The sequence below is a fragment of the Gymnodraco acuticeps genome, unplaced genomic scaffold (genome assembly GCF_902827175.1).
Source record: "Gymnodraco acuticeps unplaced genomic scaffold, fGymAcu1.1, whole genome shotgun sequence".
NCBI lineage: Eukaryota > Metazoa > Chordata > Actinopteri > Perciformes > Bathydraconidae > Gymnodraco > Gymnodraco acuticeps.
In genome coordinates, this window is record NW_022991778.1 from 185,638 (window position 1) to 201,901 (window position 16,264).

The 16,264-nt window shown below is 41.2% G+C and overlaps 1 protein-coding gene across 5 annotated transcripts in view; it reads left to right on the plus strand.

Annotated features, from left to right (window-relative positions):
- dclk1a (doublecortin-like kinase 1a) overlaps positions 1-16,264 on the plus strand; it is a 46,842-nt gene that overhangs the window by 7,129 nt on the left and 23,449 nt on the right. For all 5 annotated transcript variants that reach the window (XM_034199494.1, XM_034199491.1, XM_034199492.1 and 2 more), the window contains exons 4-5: positions 11,149-11,248; positions 15,388-15,495. In XM_034199494.1, coding sequence (XP_034055385.1) covers positions 11,149-11,248; positions 15,388-15,495 — 208 coding nt within the window. The remainder of the gene's footprint in view (positions 1-11,148; positions 11,249-15,387; positions 15,496-16,264) is intronic.

A 16,264-nucleotide genomic window follows, 5' to 3' on the forward strand; every position in this document is an offset into this window, starting at 1 on the left:
ACCGTTCTTGTGATCATTTTGACCCCACGGGGTGAGATCTTGCGTGGAGCCCCAGATCGAGGGAGATTATCAGTGGTTTTGTATGTCTTCCATTTTCTAATAATTGCTCCCACAGTTGATTTCTTCACACCAAGCTGCTTACCTATTGCAGATTCAGTCTTCCCAGCCTGGTGCAGGTCTACAATTTTGTTTCTGGTGTCCTTTGACAGCTCTTTGGTCTTGGCCATAGTGGAGTTTGGAGTGTGACTGTTTGAGGTTGTGGACAGGTGTCTTTTATACTGATAACGAGTTCAAACAGGTGCCGTTAATACAGTTAACAAGTGGAGGACAGAGGAGGCTCTTAAAGAAGAAGTTACAGGTCTGTGAGAGCCAGAAATCTTGTTAGTTTGTAGGTGAGCAAATACTTATTTTACCAAGGAATGTACCAATGAATTCATTAAAAATCCTACAATGTGATTTCCTGGATTCTTTCCCCCCATTTTGTCTCTCATAGTTGAAGTGTACCTAGGATGAAAATTACAGGCCTCATCTTTTTAAGTGGGAGAACGTGCACAATTGGTGGCTGACTAAATACTTTTTTGCCCCACTGTATGTGTCCGCATCTGTAGCCTGTTATTGTCTCATTATACCGCACTGTGAATGAAGTAAAAGTAAATATATATAAGTCGTCATGAACACATCTGTCCATCAGACAGAGGGCTGCTGTGCCTCCTGTCATCATTAATGGACGTCTCTTTAAAATGAGTTCTCATTTCTCTAACCGCCTGCTGCTTCCCCTCCTCTCTCCTCGGTTCCCCTCCTCGGCTCCTCCGCTTGCATCTCCTGTGGGCGGGACTAAGTCTCGAGGATAGGAGTCGAGGAGGGGAGTTAGAGAAATGAGAAAGGGCCATAGTCTTGGGTTGTTTACCCAGATTTAGTGGTGCATTTAGGGGACTCGCAAGACACAGGATGGTCAAAATTCAAGGGGTATATGAGACTTGGATACCCTTTACCTTTAATGGTTCAATCTCTAAACTACGTGGATCTTACATTGAAATATAACGCAACCAATCCTCATGGTCAACTTCTCAAACTTTCTTAGCATGATGATAGCATTTCGCTCTAAGTCTCACACTTTAGCGAGCATGGTTGTAGATGTCTATTTTAGTTTTTTTTGCAGATTTTGTAAATGAGACTTCACCTGTCGAAATGTGAATACTTTGACCTTTTTTATTCGTAATGATGCAGCTGAAATAAACTGCATATTGCCATCGCCTATGTTGCTACTTTCTGATGATCAGTCATTTGTTTCTGTCCAGCGTTCTTTTTTTTGTCCACCCATTATATATTGCACACAAATTACACTGTGGCATTTTATCACACCAATTAAAAGTTTGTTAAATAGAGGTAATATGTAGGAGGCGAGTGTGTTCTGCACTATCTGCAGTGCAGCTCTCACTTCTCAAACCGCATTGTTGGCCTGTTCGTCTCCTTGTTGGCAAGGCTGAAGAGCTTTTAATATCCTTTTATCTTCTGTTTTCTCTGCCTCCTCCTCCTCCTTCTTCTCTCTGGGTCTCCCATGTAAATGTCATTTCCACCCAGTACTGCTTCTGCTTCTCTCCCCATCATAATCATTATTTCTATTATGTTTACTTTTCTTCTAGACATATTCCTCTCTTCATGTCCCACAGCCATCTATGCTTCCTCTGACCTTCTTTCTCTCACCTTCCTTTACTTCATTTGTCTCAGTCTTTCTGCATATTGCTGTCAGCATGCCATTGTTTTTATGGTTACTTAGTTCTCATTTAATCATCCCACTCGCATGCACCCCCAAATCCTAGAGCTGCAACATATGGCGTCTCTCTCTCTCCGCTACTGTCCCTCCATCTTTCTCCTTCTTCCCCTCCCTCTCTTTCTCTCTGTCTCTGTTAGTTTCCCCACCTCACTATCCCGGCCTAATTTGTCCTCTCCTTTTCATCTCCTCATCTCCTTCTCATTTTGTTGTGTTTACTCCTTGCCTCCTTTCTCCTCATTGGCCGGCATCCAGCTCTGCAGCGACTGTAGAGCGGGTGCAACGTTGCTGAAAAACATTGCCTGTTTTGAAATGCAGGGATTATGTTCAGCTCATATACAAATCATTCAGCTGTTTCTCAAACTGTTATTGGCTGGATTGTGTTGATGATGTCACTTTTTGTTCTGCAGAGGAGGATTGTGGGAAGCAGAGTCCATCTGCTCCTGCTGATCTGCTGAGTCACAGCTACAGCTCCTACTGGTGTGTGTGTGTGTGTGTGGTGTAATTGCTAATATACAGTTCAGTGTGTTTGCAGTAAATGATGTTGATTTTGTGTGTGAAAAACAGGTAACTCGGCACGTGTTGTTTCAGATGAGTCGCCTTTCTGTCTCTATGATTCAGTCAGTCTGTTAGCTTGTGTGTTTACCAGTAGAGAGTGACTGTGGCAGATTGAAGGGCTGTCTGTAGTCAGAGGCCCTGCTGCCAAATTCAAATCGATGGCAGACGTTTCCATCCCTGGCAGACAGTGGAGAACTTAGTCACCCCACAACTTCATCACACACTCTGTCTGACTCATGCACGTCCTGGCTCACTCACTCTCTAATCTCTCTTAACCCGATCTCCATTTGAAAGATTGTGTCCCAGCTTTGTGCTTTTGGTTGCTTTAAAGAGAGCAACAGACATATCTCGGCCATCAGAGCTTCTGTCTGTGTGGGGCTCGGTGATGGAGTCACTTAGATGCCGGGTTGTAAACACCAGATGGAGCAATGGTTCTCTAAAGCCAATTTTTAAGGTGTTGTGCTTTGCTATCAAAACCCTTAGATGTTGCACCGCCTCAAAATGTCCCATTTCCACTCACTATATAGCAAACAAAGTATTGAAGTAATGAACAAATCCTGCATCTTTTATACAATGCCTCTAAAAAAGTTGTTCTAAAAATCCCTTGGTGAACCTTTTGTTTTCTGCATTGTCATCAGAGCCAACGCGCAGTGCACAATATTATTTTTTCCCCCAGCCATTAATAGCTACTCCATTTGAGTTTGTCCGTCAAAATCAACTCAAAGGTCAACTAACTTCAATCAGCAAGTTGACATTTGTAAGTGAGTAGTATTGTACTTCAATTTGTCCGTTTTCAAATGAACAGTTAATGTGCAGAATAATAGAGATATCCAATAAATATTGATGTATATACTATGAGGGCATGATTAGCCTTTCCTCACACAATAACCATCAACTATATTCCAATACGCAATTTGTCATTTGAGTGTTTCTTTTCACCAAAATTGCTACATCTCCCTTCCTTAGGCTGTGAAATGTAAATACTACTGCTTGTCTTTAGGTTACTGAAAGTTGGTCAAACAGTCGATACATGTAAAGGTTTCCTCCTTCCAGTATTGCTTGTTATGCTCGCTTGAGTATCTGCTGTACTTGCATGTTCAGCTCTTAGATTCAGCACACTCATAATATCTCTGTATGCACACAAAATGCTCACGCATGCACACTCATCCTTGAGAACAGATTAAAGCCCATAGACATAAGGAGTGAGATCAATATGGTGGGAGATGAAAGAGACCAGTGAAGGAATGAGGTTAGAGACGAGACAGAGAGCGAGAGCCAGATTAAAGCAAGACAGCAGGACGAGACACGAGAGATGAGGTTAAGCTGAGGAGACACTAAAACACTAGAGAGAAAAGCCTTGGAAAAGGGGAGGGAAGTGGATGCTGGGCTATTTTGCCTTCATCTTGTTTATCTGGGAACAGCGCTCCTGCATAATTCCTTGTTTTTTGTAACGTGCTTCATGATTGGCTCCCTTCAGACACATGAAACCCAGATTCAGCTCCAAAAGAAAGTTTTCTCTCCCCCTGTGGAGAGCAGAAGCTGTTACATAAGTTGTTATGCAACAGACCCAGCCAGTCTGTTGTGCTGGTCTGAGGCGAACACACCAGTGCCAACTCACCCCTCACTTCACCGCTGCTCTCTTTCTCTCTCACTCACTCTTACTGATTCCCCCAGTCTCCCACCCCCTGTCAGTTTCCTCTCTGCAGTGTGCTGATTGAGACATCAAAAGGCCATGCGATGTGTGAATCCCCCCCCAGGGATGCAGAGGGTTTTATCCTTCCCTCAAATTGATTTCCTCCACCTCTCCTGTTGTCAGTCGCTGTGGCTCTGTGCCTGCCTGTGTGTGTGTGTCTCCCTTCGGCCTTAGAGGTGATTACTTAAATTCTCCTATGGAGTTATAACATGCAACTTGTCAGTTTCATTTTGAGAGTGAGAATGGCAATTTTTCTGCAGACATTGAAATGTTCCTGACAGTGACAAAGGACGTATTTGTGCTGACCCTGCAGAGCCTCTAGTCCCAGCTGACGGCATATTTAAAGTGCTGTACTGGCGTCACATTAGTCTAGGGCTCTATGGATGTAATTGAACATCATTCATCAAACGTGGGCCCTCAACTTTATCAAAATAATACAATCATATAGGGAACACACAGCAATTAAATGACTTGTAGATGTATATATATATACTGACCTGTTTTAAAACAAGATTACCCTTATTAAAGCCTGTAAATAATAGGTTTAACCACACTGTAAAATGCCCTGTTATTTTCAAATCAATGTGAAACCCATGTAGTTTTATTGATTATAGTCTCACCCCTGGGCCGTGCTACAGCATGCCATTCTAAAACATTAGTGGAAATATTAAAGCTTTGTCATTCCTTCGCACCTTTGTATTCCTTCACCTCAGAGGCTCTGCAGGCAGCACATGCTTAGCAGTTTATGTCTCTCTTAATTTAGTATCAACACACCCATCTGTTACCCTGCCTGTCTTTCCGTATCCATCCGGCTGTCTGTTCGATCTCTCTGTGGTTAGTGTTGTCACGCAGCATGCCCTGCTGGCCAGCTGTAGTTGATTCAGCACCGCGGACAGCTCCACCGCGCTTATCTCCCCCGGCAGCACATCGCTCCAAACTCTGCTCTCTCTGTGGGCAGGATAATGTTGACCTCACCATGTCCTCTGTGTACCCACCGTGTGTCTAGTGAGACGCAGGACAGAAGTGGACGAGTCCAAGCTCCTTTTTGTCTTTTGTTTTTGTTGTCCTGCTCTGTAGCCGCCTGTTTGTTTTAGTCTCTGAGAAATGCCTCTGTTTCTTATCAGACAAAGACCAAGCTTGAAAGGAACAAACACACAAAAAACATTTACATTAAATCATTACAGTATTTTTTTTACTGTCTTGTTACTAGGGTTGAAATTAATGTTTTCTTTTTGTTTTCTTTGGGTTTATTTTATGAATTGATTTATTGTGAAATGTCAAATCACTTAAAATGTACATCACAAATTCAAAATGCCTTTAAATGTCTTGTTTTGTCCAACAAATAGTCTTAAACCCAAAGACTCTCAATACTACATAGATAAAAGCAGCTCATTGTTACACCCAAGAAGCTGAAACCAAAAAGTAACTCCATGTTTTCCTTTAAAATTACTGGGGAAAAATGAATACTATTGAGGATTAATTTTCTGTTGATCATATAATCAATGAATTGTTTCAGCACTTATTGTAACTTAATTCACTATTGATCTTTTTGAGGTAAATACCCAAAGACAGATGAGCCCTGTGGTCGACCGGAAATCTGACAGGGAGACAGAAATAGTCGATGAGCAGAGTGAGCATTGTTGTCACAGATCATTTGCTCCACGCTGGCGGGAACCAGACGAGACAGTTTAAACACAAAAAGTGTGTGTGTGTGTGTGTGTTGGTGTGTGTGTGTGTGTGTGTGTGTGTGTGTGTGTGTGTGTGTGTGTGTGTGTGTGTGTGTGTGTGTGTGTGTGTGTGTGTGTGTGTGTGTGTGTGTGTGTGTGTGTGTGTGTGTGTGTGTGTGGTGTGTGTGTGTGTGTGTGTGTGTGTGTGTGTGTGTGTGTGTGTGTGTGTGTGTGTGTGTGTGTGTGTGTGTGTGTGTGTGTGTGTGTGTGTGTGTGTGTGTGTGTGTGTGTGTGTGTGTGTGGTGTGTGTGTGTGTGTGTGTGTGTGTGTGTGTGTGTGTGTGTGTGTGTGTGTGTGTGTGTGTGTGTGTGTGTGTGTGTGTGTGTGTGTGTGTGTGTGTGTGTGTGTGTGTGTGTGTGTGTGTGTGTGTGTGTGTGTGTGTGTGAACAACATACAATAACTGTTTTGATAGTTTATAGACGTATAGTCTTCATTTTGTATGACCCTACAAGTAAGGTGAAATAATGTTATAGTATATTTTTCAATGTTCTAATTGAACTGTCACAGCTGACGGTCACTTTCATGTTTTTCCCCTTGCGTTCCCGAGCTTCCAAACTAAACTGTGCTCCACAGTGATCCCTCCCAGACAAAGAGGCACTCAGATGGGGAGGCGTGTGGTGCAGTGGATAGAGCGTTGGGGTCACAGGTTCAAACCCCACTGCAGTCAGCATGTTGTTGTGTCCCTGAGACACTTCACCCCAAATTGCTCCTGTGGGGATTGCCCACAGTATTGAGTATGTATGTCGCTTTGGATGAAAGCGTCTAACAAGTAACATGTAATGGTAGAGACCAAAGGTAGGGCTCTGCAGAGATCCAGATTGAAAACGCTTTAATCTGTCTGCTCGTGGTCGGATTATTAAAAACAAACTACACCTAGTTCCTGTGTGTTTTCAACATTCATAATGTATGTTGTGGATGGAGTCAGAAATCATCTCCTTACCATTTCATTTATCTTTTTAAAACTGTCTATACCTTTCTCTCCCATTCTGTTTAATGCCTGAGTTAAAATCCAGCTGCTCAGTATGTCCATCTCTCTCCATCTCACTGGTTTTCTGGTGCTACTTTGGTGTCGTCTGTCTCACATATCTCACCATGTGGTTATTAAACAGTGCCACCTTGTGGCGGCAGTTGTTTTTTGCCTCATATAGTGATCCACCTTGGCACTAATGCTGTGCAAATAATAAGACGATTATGTGCCCAAAACCAGATAGCTTCTTAAATCTGATTAGTATTGAATATCAACAAAACATAGAGGGAGAAGAAGAACAAACAAGAATAAAAACAAAGAGACATTTTTGTAGGTGTTTGGTGATTGTACACTAGGTGGCATAGTGACAACATAAATAGGCTTACTGACTATTTCTCTTAGTGCTTAATCATCTTTCGATCTTTTTTAGATTTTCAGGAGTAGATCATGTTCACAATAATTAGAAGTCAATAAATGTGTTTGTACAAGCCTCTATTACATTGTAGTTATACTATTGTTGTTACTAGTATTACTAGTGTCCGTAATATCAAATCTGTATTTGTTCCCTTTGTTTGTAAGTCAGTCATGGTGGAAGGGGGATTGCTTGTCAGGTGTGAGATGCCACATACAATTGCTCTAAAGATCCAATTTGCTCCTGCTCTTGATTTGTATTCTGTTCTGAACAAATGCTTTCACGTATGCATCTATCCATCCCTTTTTTAATCTGGGGAAGTAAATTGATTATTGTGACCCAGTTTCTAAGCCCATTTTAAATAGAGTTGATGGGAGGGATGTGAAATTGACAATTCCCACACGTCCTGCTCCTTTCCATCATCTTATTGCAGTCCCTGTTTTTCCTCCATGTCTCCGTTTGTTTCTCCCAGTCGTTGTTACAGCAGCGGTGGATGTTGTGTAACTGTGAGAGAACGCAGCACCAGAGACATCAAAGCGTCTTGTTTTGTCGTTGGGCTCAGTCAGGAATCGATCTCCTCCTCTGTTGCTCGTTTTCCTCTGTCTGTTGGTTTCCTCTCAAACTCGGGGGATTCTGCTAACCCGATTTCTTTGACTGTTTTGGTTTAATTGAATTTTTTCCAACTCTCTTTTCACCTTAAATCCCCTAACCATCATTCATTTTTTCATCTTTTTTGAATGGAGGACATTGCACGAGTATTTCAATATTAACCAGGCCATGTGCCTCTTGCGTGTGTTAGTGCGTGTGGAATTGTGTGAATGACACCGTTCTGTAGAGTGTGTCGTGCCAATAGTAGATAAAATATGAATGATTGTGCTCTCTCTCACAGTGTGCACAGCGTGCAGTCAGCGGCACGCACCAGCCCTTCATCAATGCCTAGAGGGCATTATCACCATGGCAACCATACTTTTCACACCCCTCTCCGTATACAGTGTGTGTTTGTGTGTTGCTCCACATTATAGTTTACCCTCGGCTTAAAGGTGCCCTTGGAGGCTGCCCTACATAGAGATTGTCACCGTTTCCCCTCACTAATATCTCACTGTCCTCCTCACAGTGAATACGTTCTGCATGAGTTCTTTCCTCTTCTCTGTTTACTCAACGTTTCTGGTGTTTCTATCTTGGGATGAGCAGCTTCAAAGGAGCCTCATTGCAGCATCCTCCTCTTGGTTGACTCCAGCAGCAGTCGTGGCCTGAGGAATCGGTCAGACTGACTGCTGTAAATACAAATAATCAGCATTTAAGATAAGATAAGATAAACCTTTTGATCCCTGTAGAGAAATGCAGGTGTGATGGCAGCAACGGGAACAAGGGTGAAACACAAGATAGGACTGATGTGAGTTCACACAAGTGTGACAAAGAAATGTACGAATTAAACATAAAATATGTCAAAGAAAGTGACAGTATAAGTGTAAAATAAATGATGTTAACATATTTACAGATATGTATAAGTAAGGGCGTTGAATACAACAGCAAGTTTTAAACGAGTGACTTGTGTACAGAAATGTCAAAATAAATGAACATTTTTTTTTGAAGACTATTATTGTTTCATTTGAAAGTCAACTGAAAATTAATTTTTGAGTTTAGCCATTACTTAGGACCATGGGAAGTTCTGATGGGCAACTTCACTGTTCTGACATTTCATGAAACAATTGATTCATTATAAGTCAATGACCATTGCGTTATATTTCCGTTGACTTGAAGAGAATGGTCTTGTGGGATTTTAACTTTATTTATTTTATCTTTTTAAAGTCTGTTATTTCAAGTCAGCATTTTCCTCCTGTAGACAAAATTCAATAAATACAGTGTTCAAATATATCGATAATTATAAATCAATAAGTACAAAAAATGGTCATAGTTATAGATTGATCTTGATAAAAATCATATTCTTTTTTATTTCTTATTAAAAAAAAAGGCTATTCGTATTTAGATTAAGAGAGTCCTGTGCGAGAGAATGAGCATACAAAAACTGTAAGTTTTCCAAATATTCAATTGAAAATACTTTGAATATAATTTAATTGAACAATCAAAACACTTTGTACTATACACTATGTAAGGACTAACGTAAAGATGTCCTGTGCTCAGTGAACACAGTAGCATACAATTATATAAAGATTAAAATAATGTGTAAATACGGGGACATCCAGCACAATAAGAGGTAGAGGTGTCCAAGGCAACTCATCGGAGCCGACTCACTGGGGAAATGCTAACAGCACCGGCGTCTGTATCACAGCCATCTTGTTAGGAAGTGGAGCCGCTCGGCCTGAAATAATCACCGACACACTGTCAGGGGATATCAGGGAAGAAAGCAATATGCACTCTGTTATGAAACTATAATAACCTCTCTTCCACAGACACAAAGCTCTTCTTATTTTCTCGTGCAGAAACATGTGTTTTCGTGGCAGAATGTACGCTGACACAAACACACAGCGAGCCTTCATTTGAAAAGTTAAATGAAAATAGTCCATGTTCCACAGAAAGTCTGCGTCTGAGATTAAACTTGATTTTTGCCTCCCCTCTGCACATTTAGAGTCCGTGGGGGGTAAAGCAGGATGACACACACACACACACACACACACACACACACACACACACACACACACACACCCTTGAAGAATGGCCTCTTCACTGTTTATTGGGTATTTTGTTGATAATGCTGTTATATCCGCTGTGACTTTCTTGTGGGCTGTTGATTGGTGGCTAATAGGAATCTAAATGGATTCTTGGATGTTAATTGCCACGAAAATGCAATAAAAGGTTGCTTTGTTTTAATGTGTGAACTCCAGGCGGTGCTGCACACGCAGTCTAAATTGTAATAGCTCTTAATAGGTTTTTGAAAGGAGATTTGTCATAGCGGATGAATGAACTATTGTCCTTCTGGAAATCCCTTTCGCACTGTGACGTTGCCTATCGCGAAATATGATTTGGAATATTGATGGCTTGGGACTGAAATGTGATGGTTGCCCGTGGGGTGTAATTAAAGTTGTTTGAGTAAATCATGCAGAGTTCGGATCAGATATGGAATAAGCTGTCGACTAAATCACGCAGAAAACAATGAAGAGCATCGTCTTTCTTAACCTATTTATCAGAATAAACACCCTGTTGCTGAAATGTGTTAACGGTGAATTTAAAAACCCAACTAACAAATGTCTTGTGGGGCAGAATGAATATGTTAACAGCGGGGTTCAAGATGCATTATGTATTGATCACAATAATTAAAACTTTACAAACCCTCTTAAAGAACTCTTATTTCTTATTTAATAATCCAGTTATTTGCTTGTAGGTTTGATATTAGCTTAGTATGGAGTGACTGAATAACAACTGTATTTCCCCCCTGAGTCAAACATACTCAGCTCTGCCCTTATTCAACTGTAATATGTAACACCCTAATATCTAAATTATTCAGCAATGTAATTATTCCACATAAATCTTTAATTCCTCTAATATCTAAACCTCTCTTCACCTCCAACCCTCTCCATCACACCACATAGTCTTCCAGGAAAAGACCCCCCCCCCCATTTGTTTGCTCTGAATGTCCGGTGCTGTAGCCAATCAGTAAATAAGCGAGTCAGCCAACGTGCAAACAAAAACAAGCAGGCACAAACAGACTCCCATGTTGTTCCTCATCCGTGTCCTGGAGCTCAGTCCACGTGCTGTTTCACGTAAGCACATGAAATCTTATTTTGTGTGCGTGCGTAGTGCTGAGCTCTGGGCTGTGTGAGTGTCTTCTTTACAGTGTGTATGTGTCAGTATACTAGAATTAAGGACGTTAAGCGTGGGACTTGGAGAGTTGGCATTCGTAAATCTGTAGAGCAGCTGCTTTCCCTCGACAATAAGTTATTTGAACAATGCATACTAATGATAGAAAGATGGCATTGCTCTTGGCTGCCGTTCAATTGACCTGGAAATGTACTATCTTACAAATAAATGATAATAACAGTAGATAAATGTCTTTGTCTCCAGGTGACGTGTTTGCAAGACTTCTTTGGCGATGAGGACGTTTTTGTTGCCTGTGGACCGGAGAAGTATCGCTACCAAGAAGACTTGATGTTGGATGAAAGTGGTGAGGGAACCAGTTTGACGTCTGACTTTTTATGCTGACGTTTCACTTTTGATTTTGAAGTGTGTCCCTCTCATTACATTCCTTCACGCCCCAGCTGTGTTTTCTAATTGTTAACAAAATGTTTTTTTATGTCCTATTTTATAGGTTTGAGCTATTAATCATTTAGTGCAATCACATTGTGATAAACTAGTGTTTTGATACATTATGCTGTTGTTTAAACGGTTCCAAAAGGGAATAATTAGTGTTGAATGGGTAGTTTTACATTGCTGTATAGTTCATTGCAGTAGGCAAAGATTTCACATTAAAAAATTGTCCAACAGAGCAAGACCGATAAATAGAGGTGACTACTGTTCGTGTCCCCAATAATGTCTTGTGTCTCGTCTGTACGTTATGTACCATACTCATTTACTGAATATAAGTGTTTTCTTGCCTATGCCTACACAGTAAATTTCTCTGAGTAAAATTGACTCAAATTGAAGAACATTTTACTCTAAAAATATTACATTTGGTCCCAACCTATATAGAGTAAAATGTACTCTTTGTTCAGAGTTGTATTTTTAGAGTTCATTTTACTCTATTATGTGCTTAGATTTGACTCTGCTTAATGGTTATTTACTCTATGTAGTGTATATTAAAAACAACTCTACTGCCAATTTTACTCCCAATCGAACGTCATTTCACTCCAACTAGAAGGTCATTTTACTCCCAATAGAAGGTAATTTTACTCCCAATAGAAGGTAATTTTACTCCCAATAGAAGGTAATTTTACTCCCAATAGAAGGTAATTTTACTCCCAATAGAAGGTCATTTTACTCCCAATAGAAGGTAATTTTACTCCCAATAGAAGGTAATTTTACTCCAACTAGAAGGTAATTTTACTCCCAATAGAAGGTAATTTTACTCCCAATAGAAGGTAATTTTACTTCCAATAGAAGGTAATTTTACTCCCAATAGAAGGTAATTTTTACTCAGAATAGAATAAATGAACCATAATGATCTTTATAATAAAAAAGGTCAATAAACCAAAGTGCTTAAGTAACACGAGTGGGAGTGTGTGAAGCTGACCATTGAGCGGCCCGACCAAGCAAGGAGGCAGAGAGTTAAAATACAACCCGGTGTGGGCATTTATTCATCGCTGTGGTTCATGATACACAGCCTCAATATGACTGTCTTACGTGAACACAGTCACCAGCAACAAGGACCTCACACACACGAACAGGAAAACAGAACCTAAATACACACAGGACTAATCAAACCAACAAGACACAGGTGAGGAAGGAGGAGAAAACAAAGGGGCACCAGGTGAACACAATCACCAGCAACAGACAAGACTGGAGGGGGAACACAAACTACAACAGGAAACAGAGACAGACAAACTAAAACATAGACAGGTCGTGACAAATAGATGCATAAATGACAGATTCACATGCTTCCTGTGCAATGTTTTAGCGTGGAACAAAGTAATATACTTAGCCAATAATGAAGCTATATAATATAAGAGACTGAGATCTACGGCCCCAGAGATCACCTCCGTTACAGCGTGGTCATGGTTTGACTCCAATAGAATTGACTCTGCATTTTTGATCGCACTCTAGAAGCTATGAGTAATAAATACACTCCAAAATGATTAAATATCACTATTTCAGAGCAAAATAGTAATTACTCTGGAAAAAATACTCACCAATATTTCCTGTGTATGCAATTAGTTATTTAGTTTTGTTTAAATTCACAAAGTTAGCATTTAAAATTATGACTGTAAATACTGTTCCCTTCATAATTCAGTTTTATGGGAACATCATTTTAAGAAGACAGGGATGAACTCTGTCCAGTCCAATTCAATGTCCTTCTTTCTGTTATTAAGGCATTTTAAATCTGCCATACTCTCCCAAGTTTAAGGTGAAAAAACTATTATGTTTCTGTATTGCTCTTTGTACTCCGCGACTTATCTTTTCAGTGGCACAGTACCCATCGTCTAACCTCATTGTTCATCTTCATTTTCTCGTCCTGTCGCTCCACCGAGGTTTGCTGAGGACCCTCTCTGTCCTCAATTCACCCATCTGTGTCTCCCTGTCTCTCCTCTCTCTGCACTTCTGTCTGGAGACTCCTGCTATTTAGTGCTCATTTATATTCCCATCCTCTCATCCCTCTCCCTCTCTTCTATGAGTGTGCACTGGCTTTTGTTTAAAGGTTTTATTCAATTAATGTGTTTCTCTCTGTCTCCCTTCATCCATTAACTAATATCCATCCCACCTGGGCTGCCAACCTTCCCCCTTTTGTCTCTCTTTTATTTTTTCCCAGCCCTCTTCCCCACTTCTCTGCTTTCATTTGCAAAATATAATGGCTAGCTGCTTCCATTAGTTTCTTTTTGTAACACAACCTTGTCTTCTTTGCTCCGTATTTTTGCTTGAGGCTAAAGCTTCGTTTAAACTTCCAAAACAGTTCTCAAGGCTCAATATAGCAGTGCAGCAACTAAAACAAGTTTTATGTTCAATTATTAAAAGTAACTTGAAGTAGGTAGTTCAGAGGTAAGATGTAGCGAGTTAGCACCGACCTGTTTTCTTAAGGCTAACATGCATGTTTCTCCGTGAGTAATTCAAAGTTGTGAGGCTTATTTTTTTTTATCTGGAGAGAGATCTGATATGACCATGCTCTTTTTGTGTTATCACAAAGGGCATGAGAGTATTTAGTAGTAATGTGTCATGATGCTGGCCATGATCCACATACTTAAAAACGTAGTCTCCATACATCCATCCATCCATCTTCTCCCGCTTATCCGTGGTCGGGTCGAGTCCCGGTTCCAGCAGAGAGCCCCAAACGTTCCTTTCCCTGGCCACATCAACCAGCTGGGGGATCCCAAGGCGCTCCCAGGCCAGCGAAGAGATATAATCCCTCCACCTGGTCCTAGGTCTACCCCTTGGTCTCTTCCCAGCTGGACTCCATATATTTAAATGTTCTCTCCGAAAACATTTATTAGTTTTGGCTTTGTCACATTTATACAATGTATAGACTTAAATAACTACCTTGGTTTACTGGAAGCTTCCTTTAACCTCAACGTATCTTCTAAATCCCCCACCAAAGGCTAAGCTAACCTTAACCCTAATGTAATAGCTTATCCATGTGGGGTCTCACTATCTTGGTTAAAAATATGTTTTGGCCCTCACTATGTACAGGTACAAGAAAACACACATATGCAATATGTCGAGAAGCTATAAAGCCAATTTGACAACTCCGAGCTAAAGGCAAAGGGCATGATGCAGAATAGTCAGGCGGGAAATCACAGCGACACACACAGCAGACAGTCGGAGTCAGAGCTGCACACCACTTCGCCTCCTCTCAGCATCACCATATAATTATCGCCTCTGCCTCAGCCCTGGCACACTGTCATCATGTTAACACACCGCATTGTACATTAATCACTGGGCCACAACGACTGCCATGCAAGCAAATTACACACACACACACACACACACACACACACACACACACACACACACACACACACACACACACACACACACACACACACACACACACACACACACACACACACACACACACCAGGCAGTATGTATAATTTCCCTTTCCCTCTGGTCTTGGTAATGAGCTATAATGGGGTTGGGTTAATGAGCAGCAGAGTAGCAAAGTTTTGGGGATGAAGGAGGCAGGGAGGTTGTGTGAGTACCATCGCATGGCTCATTTGTCAGGATGTGTGTGTGTGTGTAAAATACCAGACCTTTGTGAGTCAGGCTGTCACTCCTGAAACACCACAATAATTGCGTTTGGAAAGCAAGCCCAGTGAAGGTCAGAACTAATTTGTGCTGGGGACCTGAAGGTAAAACCAATTACAGCTGTTGGTAGATTAAGTGTTTTTGTGCTTTTCTTGCAGGACTTAAGGTTGAAATCAATCAAAAATATTCTATCAATAGTTGGTTGGAAAACTGTGAAAATTAGGATTTTCAGCAGGGTTTAAGTTGTGTGGCACAAAACTCTTCCTTCACTTGTTTTGGGTAAACTAGTTCCTGGAATTGAAGACTTTCATAAAACGTATAGGACATTTCGATTATTTGAGTAGACTAATAAATAAATGTGAAGTTTTCTGTGGTTTCTGAACTCTATCGGTCTTCTCTTCGTGCTTTCAGAGTGTCGTGTGATGAAGACTGTGACCTATGGGAAGATGTCTGCCACTCTGAACCGAGGCTCCCCCAAGCTCGCCGTCCAAACACAGCGCAGCAAGTCCCCTGCATCCCGTAAGTGTTTGGTTGTTCTACTCATCTCATCCTCTAAATGTCATTTGGCATGGTGTCGTTGTCCTTTAAGTATCCTTTCATCTGCGTGTTTGAGAGGTGTGTGTGTGTCAGGCCTGATGGACACAGTTGGGAGTAGTTTTGTATGCTAATACTTCCCCTTGTGGTTGTATTTTCCAGCTCATTAATTAATCAGCGTCACAGCAAACTCTGCCGAGTGTCTTGGTGTGTTTACTGTGTGTGTGAGCTGTGTCTCGTCGCCTGCTGAATATTAATTCAAATTAAAATGATTTCATACGGGAGTGGAGAAACAGGGAAATGTGAACAAGAGAGGTAAAGAAATACAGGGGGAGATGAGAGGGATAGAAGAGGGAAGGGGGTTGGTGACTCAATCCTGCAGCTCCCCACAAGCCGTTCTTCACCTGACATACTAATGAAATATAATAAAATGGTGAGAGCTGCTACCTGCTGCACTGTTTGTGCCTGATAACATTGCTTTATGAAGCCAAAACAGCCCTTTTGATGCAACAGCGGAGCACAAAAGAGGACTCGAGTGAAATAGAGCATTCATTATAACAATTTCATGCAGAGTGTGTGTGTGTGTGTGTGTGTGTGTGTGTGTGTGTGTGTGTGTGTGTGGTGTGTGTGTGTGTGTGTGTGTGTGTGTGTGTGTGTGTGTGTGTGTGTGTGTGTGTGTGTGTGTGTGTGTGTGTGTGTGTGTGTGTGTGTGTGGTGTGTGTGTGTGTGTGTGTGTGTGTGTGTGTGTGTGTGT